At 54.4% G+C, this 12,812-nt stretch overlaps 2 protein-coding genes across 3 annotated transcripts; one reads left to right on the plus strand and one right to left on the minus strand.

Annotated features, from left to right (window-relative positions):
- Positions 1–769: 769 nt before the first annotated feature.
- Positions 770–3,932, plus strand: PPP1R15A (protein phosphatase 1 regulatory subunit 15A). 2 transcript variants are annotated; one of them, XM_061173639.1, is made up of 3 exons: positions 770–1,003; positions 1,682–3,070; positions 3,509–3,932. In XM_061173639.1, the coding sequence occupies exons 2-3, from the start codon at positions 1,691–1,693 to the stop codon at positions 3,851–3,853; spliced, it is 1,725 nt and encodes a 574-aa protein (XP_061029622.1). In that variant the 5' UTR covers positions 770–1,003; positions 1,682–1,690; the 3' UTR covers positions 3,854–3,932. The 2 variants fall into 2 exon arrangements, with proteins under 2 accessions (XP_061029622.1, XP_061029623.1); XM_061173640.1 differs by having other exon boundaries at positions 1,687–3,070.
- Positions 3,933–5,615: 1,683 nt separating this feature from the next.
- Positions 5,616–12,621, minus strand: TULP2 (TUB like protein 2). The gene is made up of 12 exons (XM_061174375.1): positions 12,590–12,621; positions 12,084–12,135; positions 11,533–11,659; positions 10,712–10,849; positions 10,352–10,516; positions 9,403–9,524; positions 8,440–8,751; positions 7,433–7,545; positions 6,797–6,911; positions 6,613–6,711; positions 6,204–6,375; positions 5,616–5,919 (listed from the first exon to the last, which is right to left on the minus strand). The coding sequence occupies exons 1-12, from the start codon at positions 12,619–12,621 to the stop codon at positions 5,786–5,788; spliced, it is 1,581 nt and encodes a 526-aa protein (XP_061030358.1). The 3' UTR covers positions 5,616–5,785.
- Positions 12,622–12,812: the final 191 nt, after the last annotated feature.

Raw genomic sequence — 12,812 nt, forward strand, 5'->3', positions numbered from 1 at the left:
AGGGAAAACATTACGGACCAGGTCAGGGGTGGGTGGTGCGGCTTGACTGGGGTTGTGTCCCTGGGCCTGGAATTTGTGGCAGAAGACCCCACTCTCCCATGAGGTTCCGTTGGTGCTCCCCAGCCAGAATTCCAGTTTGTGTAAGCAGAGGTTTTGTACAAATTTGAAGCAGGTGAAACCTAAGAGTGGAACCTTGTGCCTGAGACAGGGAAGGGGTCTGAGTTTTTGGTTTAGTATCCCCTCACCACATATTTGTTGAGCACCTACTATGTGCCAGGCAGTGAGCAATGCAGGGTGCCCGCCTTCAGGGGGCTTACACATTCTGTCTCTTTTGCAATGAATCTAGACTCTGCTGTGATCACCTTGAGCAAGTGATTTCATTCCCAAGCCTCAGTTTCTCCATCTGTGAAATGGAAACAATAATACTCTCCCACACCGGGTAAGAAGCCGACCGGATGGGAAAGTGGGAGACCCTAGACTGGGGCCTGCTGGTTAAATAGGGGGGGAGGCATTTGCCTGGAACAGGGGTTAAGCGAGCTCCCTCACTGCTTAAGCAGTCCACGTGTTTGAGTGACAGCTCGCTTGCTTGGGGCGTGGCCACGCTTGGAAACGCCGCCGCCGCCGTGACGTCACAAAGCCTGGAATCTCCGCGAGAAGTCCAACCTTGTTTTCCGCTCAGATCCTCACGTTTACGTTTTGAAACCCCGCCTCCCCTCTTGACGTTAGCACGTCCGGCTGCGTTGGCCTATAAAAGCCCTGCGGGTAGCGTCAGCGCAAACCCGTTCTGTATCTCACTTGTTTGTCTTTATGCGTCTCCCGGCACGATCCCGCGCCCTTTTGTCGCGATAGCACTTGCAGCAGCCGGTGACAACTTGAGTCCCCCGAGCCCAACGCCGGAGGGCGAGATGAACGCGCTGGCCTCCCGAGCCATCCGAACCTGTGATCCCTTGTGGCAGCCCCAGCCGGCGCTCCTGCCCCCAGGGTGACTCACGGTCCCGAGCCGGTGAGTTGGGGGGTCGGAACACCTAGGTCCCCAGGGGTTTGGGAGCTGGGATCAGACTGCTGGTCAGTTATGAGGAGGGAGCTCAGACTTCTGGGTTCCGAAATAGGAGGGTTCGGGGCCCGGACTCCTGGGTCCTAAGGAGGGCCTGGGAACCTGAACTCTTGTGTATGGAGGGGTGGGACGGACCCCAGGGCTCGGACTTAGGAAGCAGAAGGAATTGGGAACTTGGAGTTCTGAGCCAGACGGAAGAGGGGTCTGGGAGCCAGGCTCTTGGGTCCCCAATGAAGGAACCATCTGGGGATCGGAATTTTTGAGTCTCCGAGGGAGGAGGGTGATGGGGGTCTGATTTGTCAATCCTCAGGAGGGTGCGAGAAGCAGGGACCAGGACTTTGTCCCCAAGAGAAGCAAGTAGAGGACCTGTGTTCTCTCTTCTTGGGACTAAGACTTATGGGTCTGAGAGCAGATGAGGCTAGGGGCTTGTTGAGCTAAGGACAGAGAGAATGGGGAGATGGGAGTGGCTGGGATCAGAAAGGAATGTGGGGCGGGGACTCTCCTGTTGCTATTTGTTACTTTGCTATTTGTTACTATTTCCGTTGCTATGACTCAAGGTCATCCTCTGATACTATCTCCTAAATGGCTTCTAAACTTGATTCCTTTTTTTTTCTCCCTTTTTCCCAGTCTAGACAGATGGCCCCAGGCCAAGCGCCCCATCAGCCTGCCCCCTGGAGGGATACCCACCCCTTCTATCTCCTGTCCCCGCTGGTGGGCCTTCTCAGCTGGGCCTGGAGCCACCTGAGAGGCCCAGGATCTCCAGAGCCCTGGTTGGTGGAAGCAGTAACCAGAACAGATCAGGGAGAAGCTGTCCCGGAGGGAGAAGCTAAGGCTTCTCTGGCCACTCACCATGCCCCCAAGGTCAGGCACCCTCAAGAGGAGACTGGAGACAGTGGAGCAGCTGAGGAGGATGGAGAAGCATCCCGGGGGGCCTGCCCTGACCTGGAAACCAAGTGTTCTCTTCTTGAAGGCTGGGGACTTTCAGATGATGATGACGAAGAGTATGGCAGGGAAGAAGCAACCAGTGTCCCTAGAGAGCAGGGAAGTGAATTTATGGATGGCCAGCCTGCTCCCCTGTCCCCCAGCCTTCTGGTAACATCCCTGCAAGACCTTCCTGGGGAGGAGGAATCTAAGGAAGAAGGGGTTACTGAAGATAAAGAAGTGATCACGTTCTCTTTTCCTCCATCACACTGGGAGTGTTGTCCAGGGGTGGAGGAAGAGGAAGAGGAGGGGGAGGAGGAGGATGAAGAAGCTGTAAATAAAGAAGCTCCTAGAACATCTACCTCTCCCTTAGCTCTGAGATCCAAGCCCAGAGCTTGGGTGTGCTGCCCCGTGGATGGAGCCACAGAAGAAGAGAGAACAGAGAATAAAGCAGCCACGAAGACCTCCATTTGCCCCTCATCTGCAGGCTCCCACCTCAGGGCCCGGGAGTGTTGTTCAGGAGGGGAGCCTGAGGAGGAGAAGGCCAAAAAAGCTGAGAAAGGAGAAGCTGACCCAGAGCCACACTCCTCAATTCTAGCCCAGAGGCCCCCGCTCAGGACCTGGCAGCATCAATCCAGTGCGATCACAGAGGAAGAAGAGGAGGAGGAGGACCGTGATGCAGGAGAAGCTGACGCCTCCTCTTCCATCCCACCCACAAGTGCCTTCCTGAGCGCCTGGGTGTACCGACCAGGAGAGGACACAGAGGAGGAAAGTGAGTGTGAGGATGAGAATGAGGATGAAGACGATGAATCAGAAGCAGCTGACTTGGAACCAAGTCCCTCCCTTCAGGCCCAGAGTGCCCTCTTCAGGGACCGGATATATCAGCCTGGAGAGGAAGCAGAGGGAGGGGAAGCTGCCACAGAGTGGGGAGAAGCTGAGCCCTGCCCCTTCCGAGTGGCCATCTATTTACCTGGAGAGAAGGCCCCACCTCCTTGGGCTCCTCCTCCGCTGCCCCTCCGTCTGCAAACGCGGCTCAAGTCTGCAGAAACCCCCACCAGGCATCGGGACCCTGAGCCTCCCCTAAAGACCAGAAAGGTGGGTGCTGAGGGCTCAGATTCATGAGGTTAGCGAGGAGGGGGCTGGGAACTGGAACTCAGCCCTGGGGGCCAAAGGGCTGGAGGCCCCGATTCCTGGGTCCCCCGTGTTGCAGAGGGTTGCATGTGAGCTCCGTTGGGACGGCTGTGTTCACTGTAATGCAATCCTTTGCAAGAGGCTGGGCCCTTGTGGGAGGGAGGAGCAGCTGCGCTGATGTCAACCCCAGGGAACTACCTCCATCTTCAGTGAGTCAGATGGAGGATCCGCTGGCAGGTGAATGACTAGCCAGATAACAAGCGTTGTTGTGCAACTAATTTTTGTTTGGTTCTCTCTCTCTCTCTCTCTCCCTCCCTCTCCCCACACCCCCCAACCTGTGGCCGTTTGTATCTTGTGTCTGTATCTCTGTGTCTCCCCATGTCTGTGCCGGTCCATCTCCAGGTGCGCTTCTCTGAGAAGGTCTCCGTCCATCTCCTGGCTGTATGGGCGGGACCCGCCCAGGCCGCCCGCAGAGGCCCCTGGGAGCAGTTCGCCCGGGATCGCAGCCGCTTTGCCCGACGCATCGCCCAAGCCCAAGAGGAGCTGGGTCCCTACCTCACCCCTGCCGCCCGGGCCAGGGCCTGGGCACGCCTCGGGAACCCTCCCACTTCTCTGGCCACCATACCTGCCCCTACCCCGACCTTACCCATGTCGCCCATGCAGACCACGCCTTTGAGCCACATTCTGGCCTCTCCATCTCCTCCCTGTGTGTCTCCTTGCCTGGACCTCAGTGGGGGGCGTGGCTAAGATGAAGTAGTTTTCGTGTTATTAACTATTTATTTTTTTAAGTGTTGGTTTATATAAGGAATAAAGCTTTTCATAGTGAGCAGCGTCTCCGTGTGTGTCTGAACTGACACCATCCACTACTCCTGGGTCCCCAAAACAGTTGCGGGGGAACAGCATAAAGGCGAGCCTCTCAATAGAGGATAAACTACATTTCCCATCATCCCTTGAATTTGCCTCTTCCCATTCCGAGGCTTCTTTTGAACTAAGGAGTGGTGGGTTTTGTCGTTTTTCTTTGGCTTCCACCTAAATTTGATTAAACCCCGGACAGTTATCTCCCCAAGGCGGCTGGGAACTGGACTCACCAAAAAAGGGTTAAGCTCCAGTTTTCTGTGTGTCCCTGGAATACAAAGACTCATCCTCCTACTGGCAGATGTGCTGAGTTCCTCAAGGCTTTCACATTTATGAGTGGGCCTGATTTCACATTTATAAATCCTGTGTCCATAGACTCAGTTTCCTTATCTGTAAAATGCGGCTAACAATTGCACATACCTTATAAGTTTGTAAGGCCCCAAAGGAAGTCATAATTAAAACAATGTTTGTCAAATAACATATAAGTGTTGGCTAGTATTTATTCTCACTCTCAGGGATGTCTTCAACTACCAATCCTACTTTACCTCACCAGCTTAGAACTCTTCACAGCAGTTCAAACAAAGGTGGCCTGGGGGGCTTCCCTGGTGGCTCAGTGGTTAAGAATCCGCCTGCCAATGCAGGGCACACGGGTTCGAGCCCTGGTCTGGGAAGATCCCACATGCTGCGGAGCAATTAAGTCCATGTGCCACAACTACTGAAGCCCGCGCACCTAGAGCCCGTGCTCCGCAATAAGAGAAGCCACTGCAATGAGAAGCCCGCGCACCGCAACAAAGAGTAGCTCCCACTCACCACAACTAGAGAAAGCCCGTGCACAGCAACGAAGACCCAACACAGCCAAAAAATAAATAATAATAAAAAAATATTAAGAGGAACTAACGAGTAAAAAAAAAAAACAACAGAGGCTTGGAAAAAAAAAAAAAAAGGCCCAGGCTTCCCTGGTGGCGCAGTGGTTAAGAATCCGCCTGCCAGTGCAGGGAACACAGGTTCGAGCCCTGTTCCAGGAAGATCCCACATGCCATGGAGCAACTAAGCCCGTGCGCCACAACTACTGAGCCTGCACTCTAGAGCCTGCGTGCCACAACTACTGAGCCTGCATGCCACAACTACTGAAGCCCATGTGGCTAGGGCCCGTGCTCCGCAACAAGAGAAGCCACCAGGATGAGAAGCCCACGCACCGCAACGAAGAGTAGCTCCCACTCACCACAACTAGAGAAAGCCGGCGCAGAGCAACGAAGACCCAACGCAGCCAAAAATAAAATAAATAAATAAAATTAATTAATTAATTTTAAAAAAAAAAGAGTGGCCCAAACGTCCTGCACCCTATCCAGCCTCATACCTTGCCCCTCCCCATTGGTTCCCCAGGCTCCTGCTACACTATCCTTTCATTCCCAAACCGACCAAGCCCCCTTCCACCTTAAGACCTCTGTATGAGCTGTGGCTACTGTCTGTTCCCGTCCCTGACTCCTCTGGCTCAGCTAGTTCCTTGTGATTCTTCAGATGTAGATGAAAAAATTTTTTTTTAAAGAGATATCTTGCTCTGACCCAGCCAACTTGTGTGCCTTCCTCGTTCATAGCAGATGAGCATTTTGATTTTTTTGTTGTTTAAGACCCATTCCCCATGATCGGACTGTGATTTCAGGAGAGCAAGTGCTGCCGAACAGCCCACTGCCTAGAGCACAGGACGGGGCACCCAGGCGGCGTCTAATAAGTGTTGGTTATTAGTAAACTGGTGCAAAAGAAGGCACGCTGGGGCCCTTTCTCCAAATGAGCAGGCACACAAGCTGATGAGAGTATTTCATTGAATTACTCACATGCCAGCTTCCCATCAAAACTGGACAAGCAGATGGCGAAGGCTTGGAGCGGACAAAGTGGGAAGCGGAAGTCCATGGTGAACGTGTCTGGGGCTACGCGACCGAACTGGAGCACCAGGTAGTCCGCTGAGAAGGAAGTCAGGAACTAAGAGGAGCGGGTGTCATTTCCCTGCCGCGGGCCTCTGAGCCGCGAGAACTACGACTCCCGAGAGGCTGTGCGGCGCCCTCACTATGCGCGGAATCCTCCGGAAGTGCAGTTTACATGACAGAGGGCCTTGTAAACTACACTTCCCAATAGGCTTTGCAATAGCGTGGAGTCGGCCCTGCCTAGAAAAACGCTCAAGTGCTAATGGGAGAAGTAGTTCTCGTCCTGCTCCCTTGCCCAGGTAAACCAGTTCCTAGGAGCTCACGGTCATCCGGATGCATGATCTGGAAGTTCTTGACCGACGTCCTAGTGACGCGACCATGAAAATTGAGCACGTAGGCGCCGCTCTCGTCGCTCCACGATGGGGCTTTATTTTGCAGCAGGACCAGCCCCTGGCTGGCCCCCCGTTGGAGGCGACTCAGTAGCGACTCCTGTTCCTAGAGGGTAAAGTAGGGGACGTGGTTAACCAACTACCAACCAGCTTTTTTTCTCCAGACGCAGAATTTTGAGTCCCTAGGCTCTCCCTCCTGAGAAACATAAGTCTGACAAAGTCCTCCCGGCTTCATATATGACCCTATGCAATCCATCGGCTCCCTCTCCCCTTAGGACCTATGGCCGGTCCCCCAGCCCTTCCTCCCCATTGACCCAGAGACACTCAACCTTGGCGGACTCACATTTTGTGGCTGGACACTGATTCTCTGGTTCTGGGCGTCGATTCCTGGAATGATCACAGTCATTTTCCGGGGCCCTCGGAATCCCAAGACGTTGGTCTCCTGAGGGTAGTATGCTCCATTTGGCCTGCTTCTTTCTCCCTCCCCACCGTCCTGCTCCACTCTCTCTCGTCTCCCGGACACTCACATAACACACAGCCCCCAGCTCCTCCCTGATCCGAGCAGTCTCTGGGACAAAATTCTTCCTTTCTGGATTCACCCCATTGTCGAAGATGGTGAATTTGGTGCCCAAGACATTAGATCTGCTCCAGGAGGGAAGTGGTCAGAATAAAAATAATAATTATTCCTGTTTTACATTAACTGCTTTCCCATGTCATCTCATGAACTCTTCCGATCAATCCTCTACAAAAGACTCATGTTCCATGTTCCATGTATCTAGTCCCAGCCCCCTCTCTTTCTTTGGTGAGCCATGATTTTAGCCTCCTGCCTTGGCCCTTTAGGAACGCTCTTCCAAGACAAAAGAACTCACATATCCCAGCTCTCTTCTCCCACAGGAACTTAGGAATGCCAGCCCCGTGTCTCTCAAGAAGTCAAATGTCTTAAATGCCAGCCTCTGCTCCAAAGCCTTCGGTTCTATTCCCAACCACCCCGGGGTTGCAACTTGAAGAACTACAAAACCCATCAGTCCCCAAGAGAAAAAGTTCTAGGGCAGGTGGAACTTGTACTCTACAGCCCGCTGGGAAATGTAGTTCAACTGTCCCCTCCCCCCCAACCCCCGGCCCTCTGCCACCTGTTTTATCACACACATCAGGACTCTGCCCACCTGACTTTGCCCACAAAATTGTCCCCATCCCGAGATAGGTCTGTGGGGTCCAGGGAGACGAGGTAATTAGAGGTTTTGCTCCTTTTTCTCTTGCGCCCAGCCAGAAGGAAGTGCTGTGGATGTGAGAAACAGCCCATTAGAATCGATTTCTGGTATTTGGCTAGGGCGAGGGGTCCAAAGCAAGGAAACACCATGTCCCCAAGACAGAGGAAAGGGTAATGGAGCAATAAGCGTCCCAAGGCTTGCTGGGAGATGCGGTTCTCACTGAAGGAAGTCATCAGCTGGGTCCTGAATGGGGAGCTTCATTTCACATCTTAATATCTCCCCCTTATTCCTTCGGCCATTGGGTGCAGGGTTGGGGCTGAGCCCAGGCAGGGCCTGGCTTTGGAGAATAGGGAAGAGCCTCACTTGGAACATCGCAGCAGGACTTCAGTAGGTGTTTCATCTGGGAAAAACCAGGTCTGGCACTGAGTAGGGGAAAAGCCTCTTTCTGGGAGAGAATGAGTAATTGAGGAGAAGCGGCCAGACTTGAGAGAGGAATGGCCAGACTGAGAGGGGAGTCGCTTGGCTATAGGTGGAAAATCCACGAAGGAAGGGGCTTGGCTCCTGAGAGGCGGGGCCTGTCCCAGGATTGGGTGGGGCCTGATAACACAGAAGGCTCATTGAGGGGCCAGACTTGGATCGACAAAGATGGGGCCAGTACCTCACGAGGGTAAGGGGTGTAAGGGGTGGGGCTTGGGACCTCCCGACAGGGCGTGGCCTAGCTTTGAGAAAGGCGGGCCCAACTCGAGAGTGGACAGGGCTATATTATGGGATGGGGAGGGCCTATCGGTCTCTGAGAGGAAAGAAGCCTAGTGTTGTGAAGGGCAGGACTTGGCGCTGGAGCTGACTAGTCCTAGTTCAATGACGAGCAAGGCCTGGATTCGCCTAAGTCTTGACCTCGCTCAGAAAGGGGCGGGACTTGCCCTTGGGAGGTGGGACTTGCTTCCGAGGCTGCCAGACCGCACCTTTCGGCCGTCGGCCGCCTCCAGGTAGAGATAGTAGAAAGGGAACATGCCCTTGTCTACCCCGCGCTTGTCGCGGCTGATGCGACACTGCACCGTGCGACCGCGCAGCGCTGGCCGCAGCACATACGCTTCCATGTCCTCGCCCAGCCGAGGGCCTGGGGCGCAGGGAGGCGAGCGGAGCGAGCTCCCCACATCGCTGTTGCCCGCGCCGCCCGCGCCTTCCGAGGCCTCGGACACCTCCTCGTCGGCCGCCCATGGGGAGTTCCTCACTGTAGACTCCGACTCCTCTTTCTTCTCTTCCAGGTCTTCGCCCTAGCCCACGCGCCAAATTCAAGTTGAGGGACAGCCGAGACCCGCCCTCCCCCCGCCTTGCCAACTAGCGATTGGCCATCCCAGCTCAGGGTTACGCCCTCTCTCGACCCAGTTTTCTGTCTATTGGTCAAGCATCTCAGCCACCTGCTAATTGGCCAATACGTTCAAGGGGCCCACCCCGCCAAGCCCTCTTCATGTGTTGATTGGCCAGCACCATTAGCCTCCCTCTGCAGCCACACCCATTCCACCTACCGATTGGAGAATCCCTTTGAAAGCACTGCCCATTCCTCTAATACCAATGCTCATTGGGTCTAGATAACATATAGTACCGCCCAGAGCTACTCAACTGAAACTATCTCACTTTCATCAGTAGCAAAGTGATTGCCAATTGGCCCTTTCTCACCGTCTCCAAAGCTCGCTGCCTTTCGAGGGGCTGGGTTTTAATGTATATGCTCACATCAATTCAAATCCTCTAGATTGACTCAATAAATGGTGCACCCATAGAGCCTCTGCTAGCACAAACATAACAGGTTCCACTCACCAGTAAAAAGGGCCCTTGACTGGGCTGCAGAATTTTAGAGTCCCGTCCCCCCTAGAGTCCGAAACTAGCCCTCCTCCTCCTATATCCTTATTGCCTGTGCCACCTCCCACCTTGTTGGAGGCCAAGTCTCCATGGCCCCCGTCACCATCCATTCCAGGGTTTGGTCTCGGACTGGGCACCTCGTATTCATCTCCAGCATCCTGGGATTCGCTCTCGTCCTCAGCACTGCCCCCTAAGGGGTGGAAGAAGCCCGAAGAAGACTGAGCTCAGGACACCTGGGTCCCAGGAGCTCGGGACAAGGTCATCAGTGCTAGCTGGAGAAGGCCAGAACTCTTGGGTTTCCGACCCCTACTTATTTCTCATCAACCTCACTTGCCAGGTCCTCCTCCTCCCCCATGTGCACAGGGGTCTATACAAGCTGAGAAGTCTCTGACTGCTCTGGATCTAAGGACAGGGAGGAGTTAGAGTCCTCTCTTTCCCTTGTCCCAGAGAGAGCATCCGGGAGACTGGGGAACTAAAATGGGAGGAGGGAGCGGAGTTTGGGGTGATAACCCAGAGTCCTGTTATTGAAATCGTTGGTCATGTCGTGAGAATAAAAGGAAATGTCACCACAATAGAATATTAAGAAATAAAAAGGAATGAAATACTGATAATGCTACAACATAGATGAACATTGAAAGCATGCTAAGCAAAAGAAGCCAATCACAAACGATTATATACTGTATTATTCTATATATGAATATAGAAATATCCAAAATAGGCAAATCTAAAGAGACAGAAATTAGATTAGTGGTTACTTAAGTCTGGGAGAAATTGGGGCGGGGGTTGACTGATAAAAGGTATAGGGCTTTCTTTTGTGGGTGATGATAATGTTCTAGAATTCATTGTGGTGATTGTTGCACATCTTGGTAAATATACTGAAAACCATGGAATTGTAAACTTTAAATGAGGGAATTGTATAGTATGTGAAATATATCTCAACAAAGCTGTTACCAAAAAGGGGGAGGATTTGCCACATGGACCAGGGGGCCAGATTTCACCCAATGTCCCAGAAATTACCAGGTCGTTGGCGGGCTGGCCAACCCCTGCGCCGAGTCCCCGGAGGCTCTTCATAAGGAGGTGGTGAGGAAGGAACATCCTCCACGGAGACTTCCTCCAACTCGAGATCGGAACTGTCTGGTAACCAGGATAGGGAGGGGGTCTGGAGACTGGGATTTCTGAATACTGGGGGAGGAGAGGGCTGGAGATTCAGATTCTTGCGTGTTGGAGAAGGAGAAGGTTCAGGACCTGGACTCCTTGGTGTGAAGGATAACGGGGCCCCTGGGGGTCCTTTGGAGAGCAAGGGCTGAGGTTCCAGACTCCTGGGTTCTAGTGGGAGTGGAGTTCTAGTATATAGGCGGCCCAAGGATTTGAGATTACCTGCTTCTGTCGGCGATACCAGGGGTCCACGCTCGCCACTGCCATCTCCACCGCAGCTCACGGTGCTCAGGACACTGGGGGCACCAGGGCGCAGATGTGCCTCTGGCACGTTCTCCTGAAGGAAAGGGTTCCCGGGGCCTGGGAGAAGGTGCGGCGAGGCCCATTAACACGATGTACAAATTCCGGTCATCTGAGAAGATCCGCCTCCTCACTGGTCTCCGAGACATCGTCCCTGATTGACTGACTACCCAAACCCCCGAGACCCACTCAGAACCCTAACTCCATCCCAAGACTCAAACAAGCACAGCCCTACCGCTAAATTGTCTCGATTCCGCGAGTAAACAATCCCACGCGGGCTCTCCAGTACCTCGGCTCTAAATAACCCAGTCCCGGCCCTCGGGCTTTGCCTACTTCAGCAATGAGGTTTCTGCCTAACTGCAATCCGGAGCTTTTCCAGGCCCCGGCCCAGCACTCTCTGGGCGGTCCCCGGCTCCCCCAGGCTCCGCCCCGGAGCTCTAACAAGCCCAATCACAGGACTCTTTCGGGCCCCACCTCTAGTTGCACCACACTCCGCACCCGCGCTCTCCCTGACCCCGCCCCCGAACTCTCACAGGTTCTGCCCCTGGGCCCTCACAGGCCCTGCACTCAGGCTCTGCTGGGCTCCACCCAAGGGTTCTGTCAGGCCCCGCTCCCGTGCTCTACAAGTCCCCGCCCCAGGGCTCCGCCAGGCCCTTCCCCTCTAAGCCCTTTAGGCCCCGCACTCCCACAGACCCCTCCCTCCAGGGCTGTGCTCCTGCCCGACCCTGGGAACCTTTCCTCACCGCTGTCACCCGAGAAGCGCTCCTCCCGCTGCCGCGGTCGCCGGGGCCGCAGGGAAGCGTCAGGATTGGCCTGAACCATGAGGGGCTCTTGGCGCTTCCGTCGCTGCTTCATCTCAAACAGCCGCCGCTGCGGGAGCGGGAAAAGGGTGTATGGGCGGGAATGGGAGGGTTGGAACCGGACCAGAAGACATGGGTGAAAGGGGGCCTGGGGCAAGGGGCGTCCTGCATCGGTGGGAGAGTTCCAGGCCTTCAGTCCCTCAGCAACTCCTTCCTTAGATCCAGGAGTCCTGGCTCCCAGGCCCCTCCTCCCCCAGGACCTAGGAGTCCTGCTCTCCAGAACCCTTGTTCCTTAGACATTTTGGAGTCTCATCACCAAGGTTTGCTTCTTGAGGATCCCAAATTCCTATTTTCTCATTTCCCAATTGCAAAACTTGAGGCTCCGAGAGAGCCAACGAGGACCAGGAGTCCCAGAGCAAGTCCTGGGGGTGGGGCTCCTGGGGAGGTATGGAAGATGGAAGAGTCGGGAGTGGCAGGATTCCTGGGCTCAGTACCTGCTGTTCCAGCTTCTGCAGCCTCATGGCGGCAAGCTCATCCCCCAGGGCCCTGAGAGAGGTGCAGGTTCATAGTGACAGCAAGCAGGGCACCCTGGTTGCCCAAGAGCCCCTCCCCTTCTTCCCCCTGCCCAACTTAGGGTTCTGAACATTTGTGAGGACACAGAAGAGGCAGAACCCGAGCCTGCTCCACCAGTTCTGAAGCTCTTTCTCACAGCACTGGCCTGTCTAGAATCCAGGAGTCAGAGATCCCAGGCCCCTCCTTTCCCAGGACTCAAACCCCCCATCCCTTCCTCTTTCAGACCCAGGAGTCCTCATTTGTAGCTCCCTCCCTTTAGGTAGGACCCAGAAATCCAAGCCCCCAGGCCCTTCCTGCAAGGCCAATGGTGCTGAACCTGCAAACATCATTATGAGACCAGAGCTGAGTAGGTGTGGGCATATTCAAACTTTGAGTTCCCCCTTGCACCTCCATCTCCACCCCTGCCCATCTCATTTCCCCCACTCACTCTTTCTTCCATGTGTCATTCTCCTGAGACATCCTGGAGAAGCAAAATGAGGAGTCAGGACCCAGACCCAACATCCCAATGGACTCTTCCCTTCAACACCTGATCTTAAGCTTTAAATTTTCCCCTGACCCAGGCAGCCCAAATTCCAGCACCAACACTTGCTAGGGACCCAGCAGCCTGTTTCCAGCTTTCATCACTATCAGGAGCCCAGGAGTCCAGCTCT

This window comes from Eubalaena glacialis, chromosome 18 (genome assembly GCF_028564815.1).
Source record: "Eubalaena glacialis isolate mEubGla1 chromosome 18, mEubGla1.1.hap2.+ XY, whole genome shotgun sequence".
In the NCBI taxonomy this organism is placed as follows: domain Eukaryota; kingdom Metazoa; phylum Chordata; class Mammalia; order Artiodactyla; family Balaenidae; genus Eubalaena; species Eubalaena glacialis.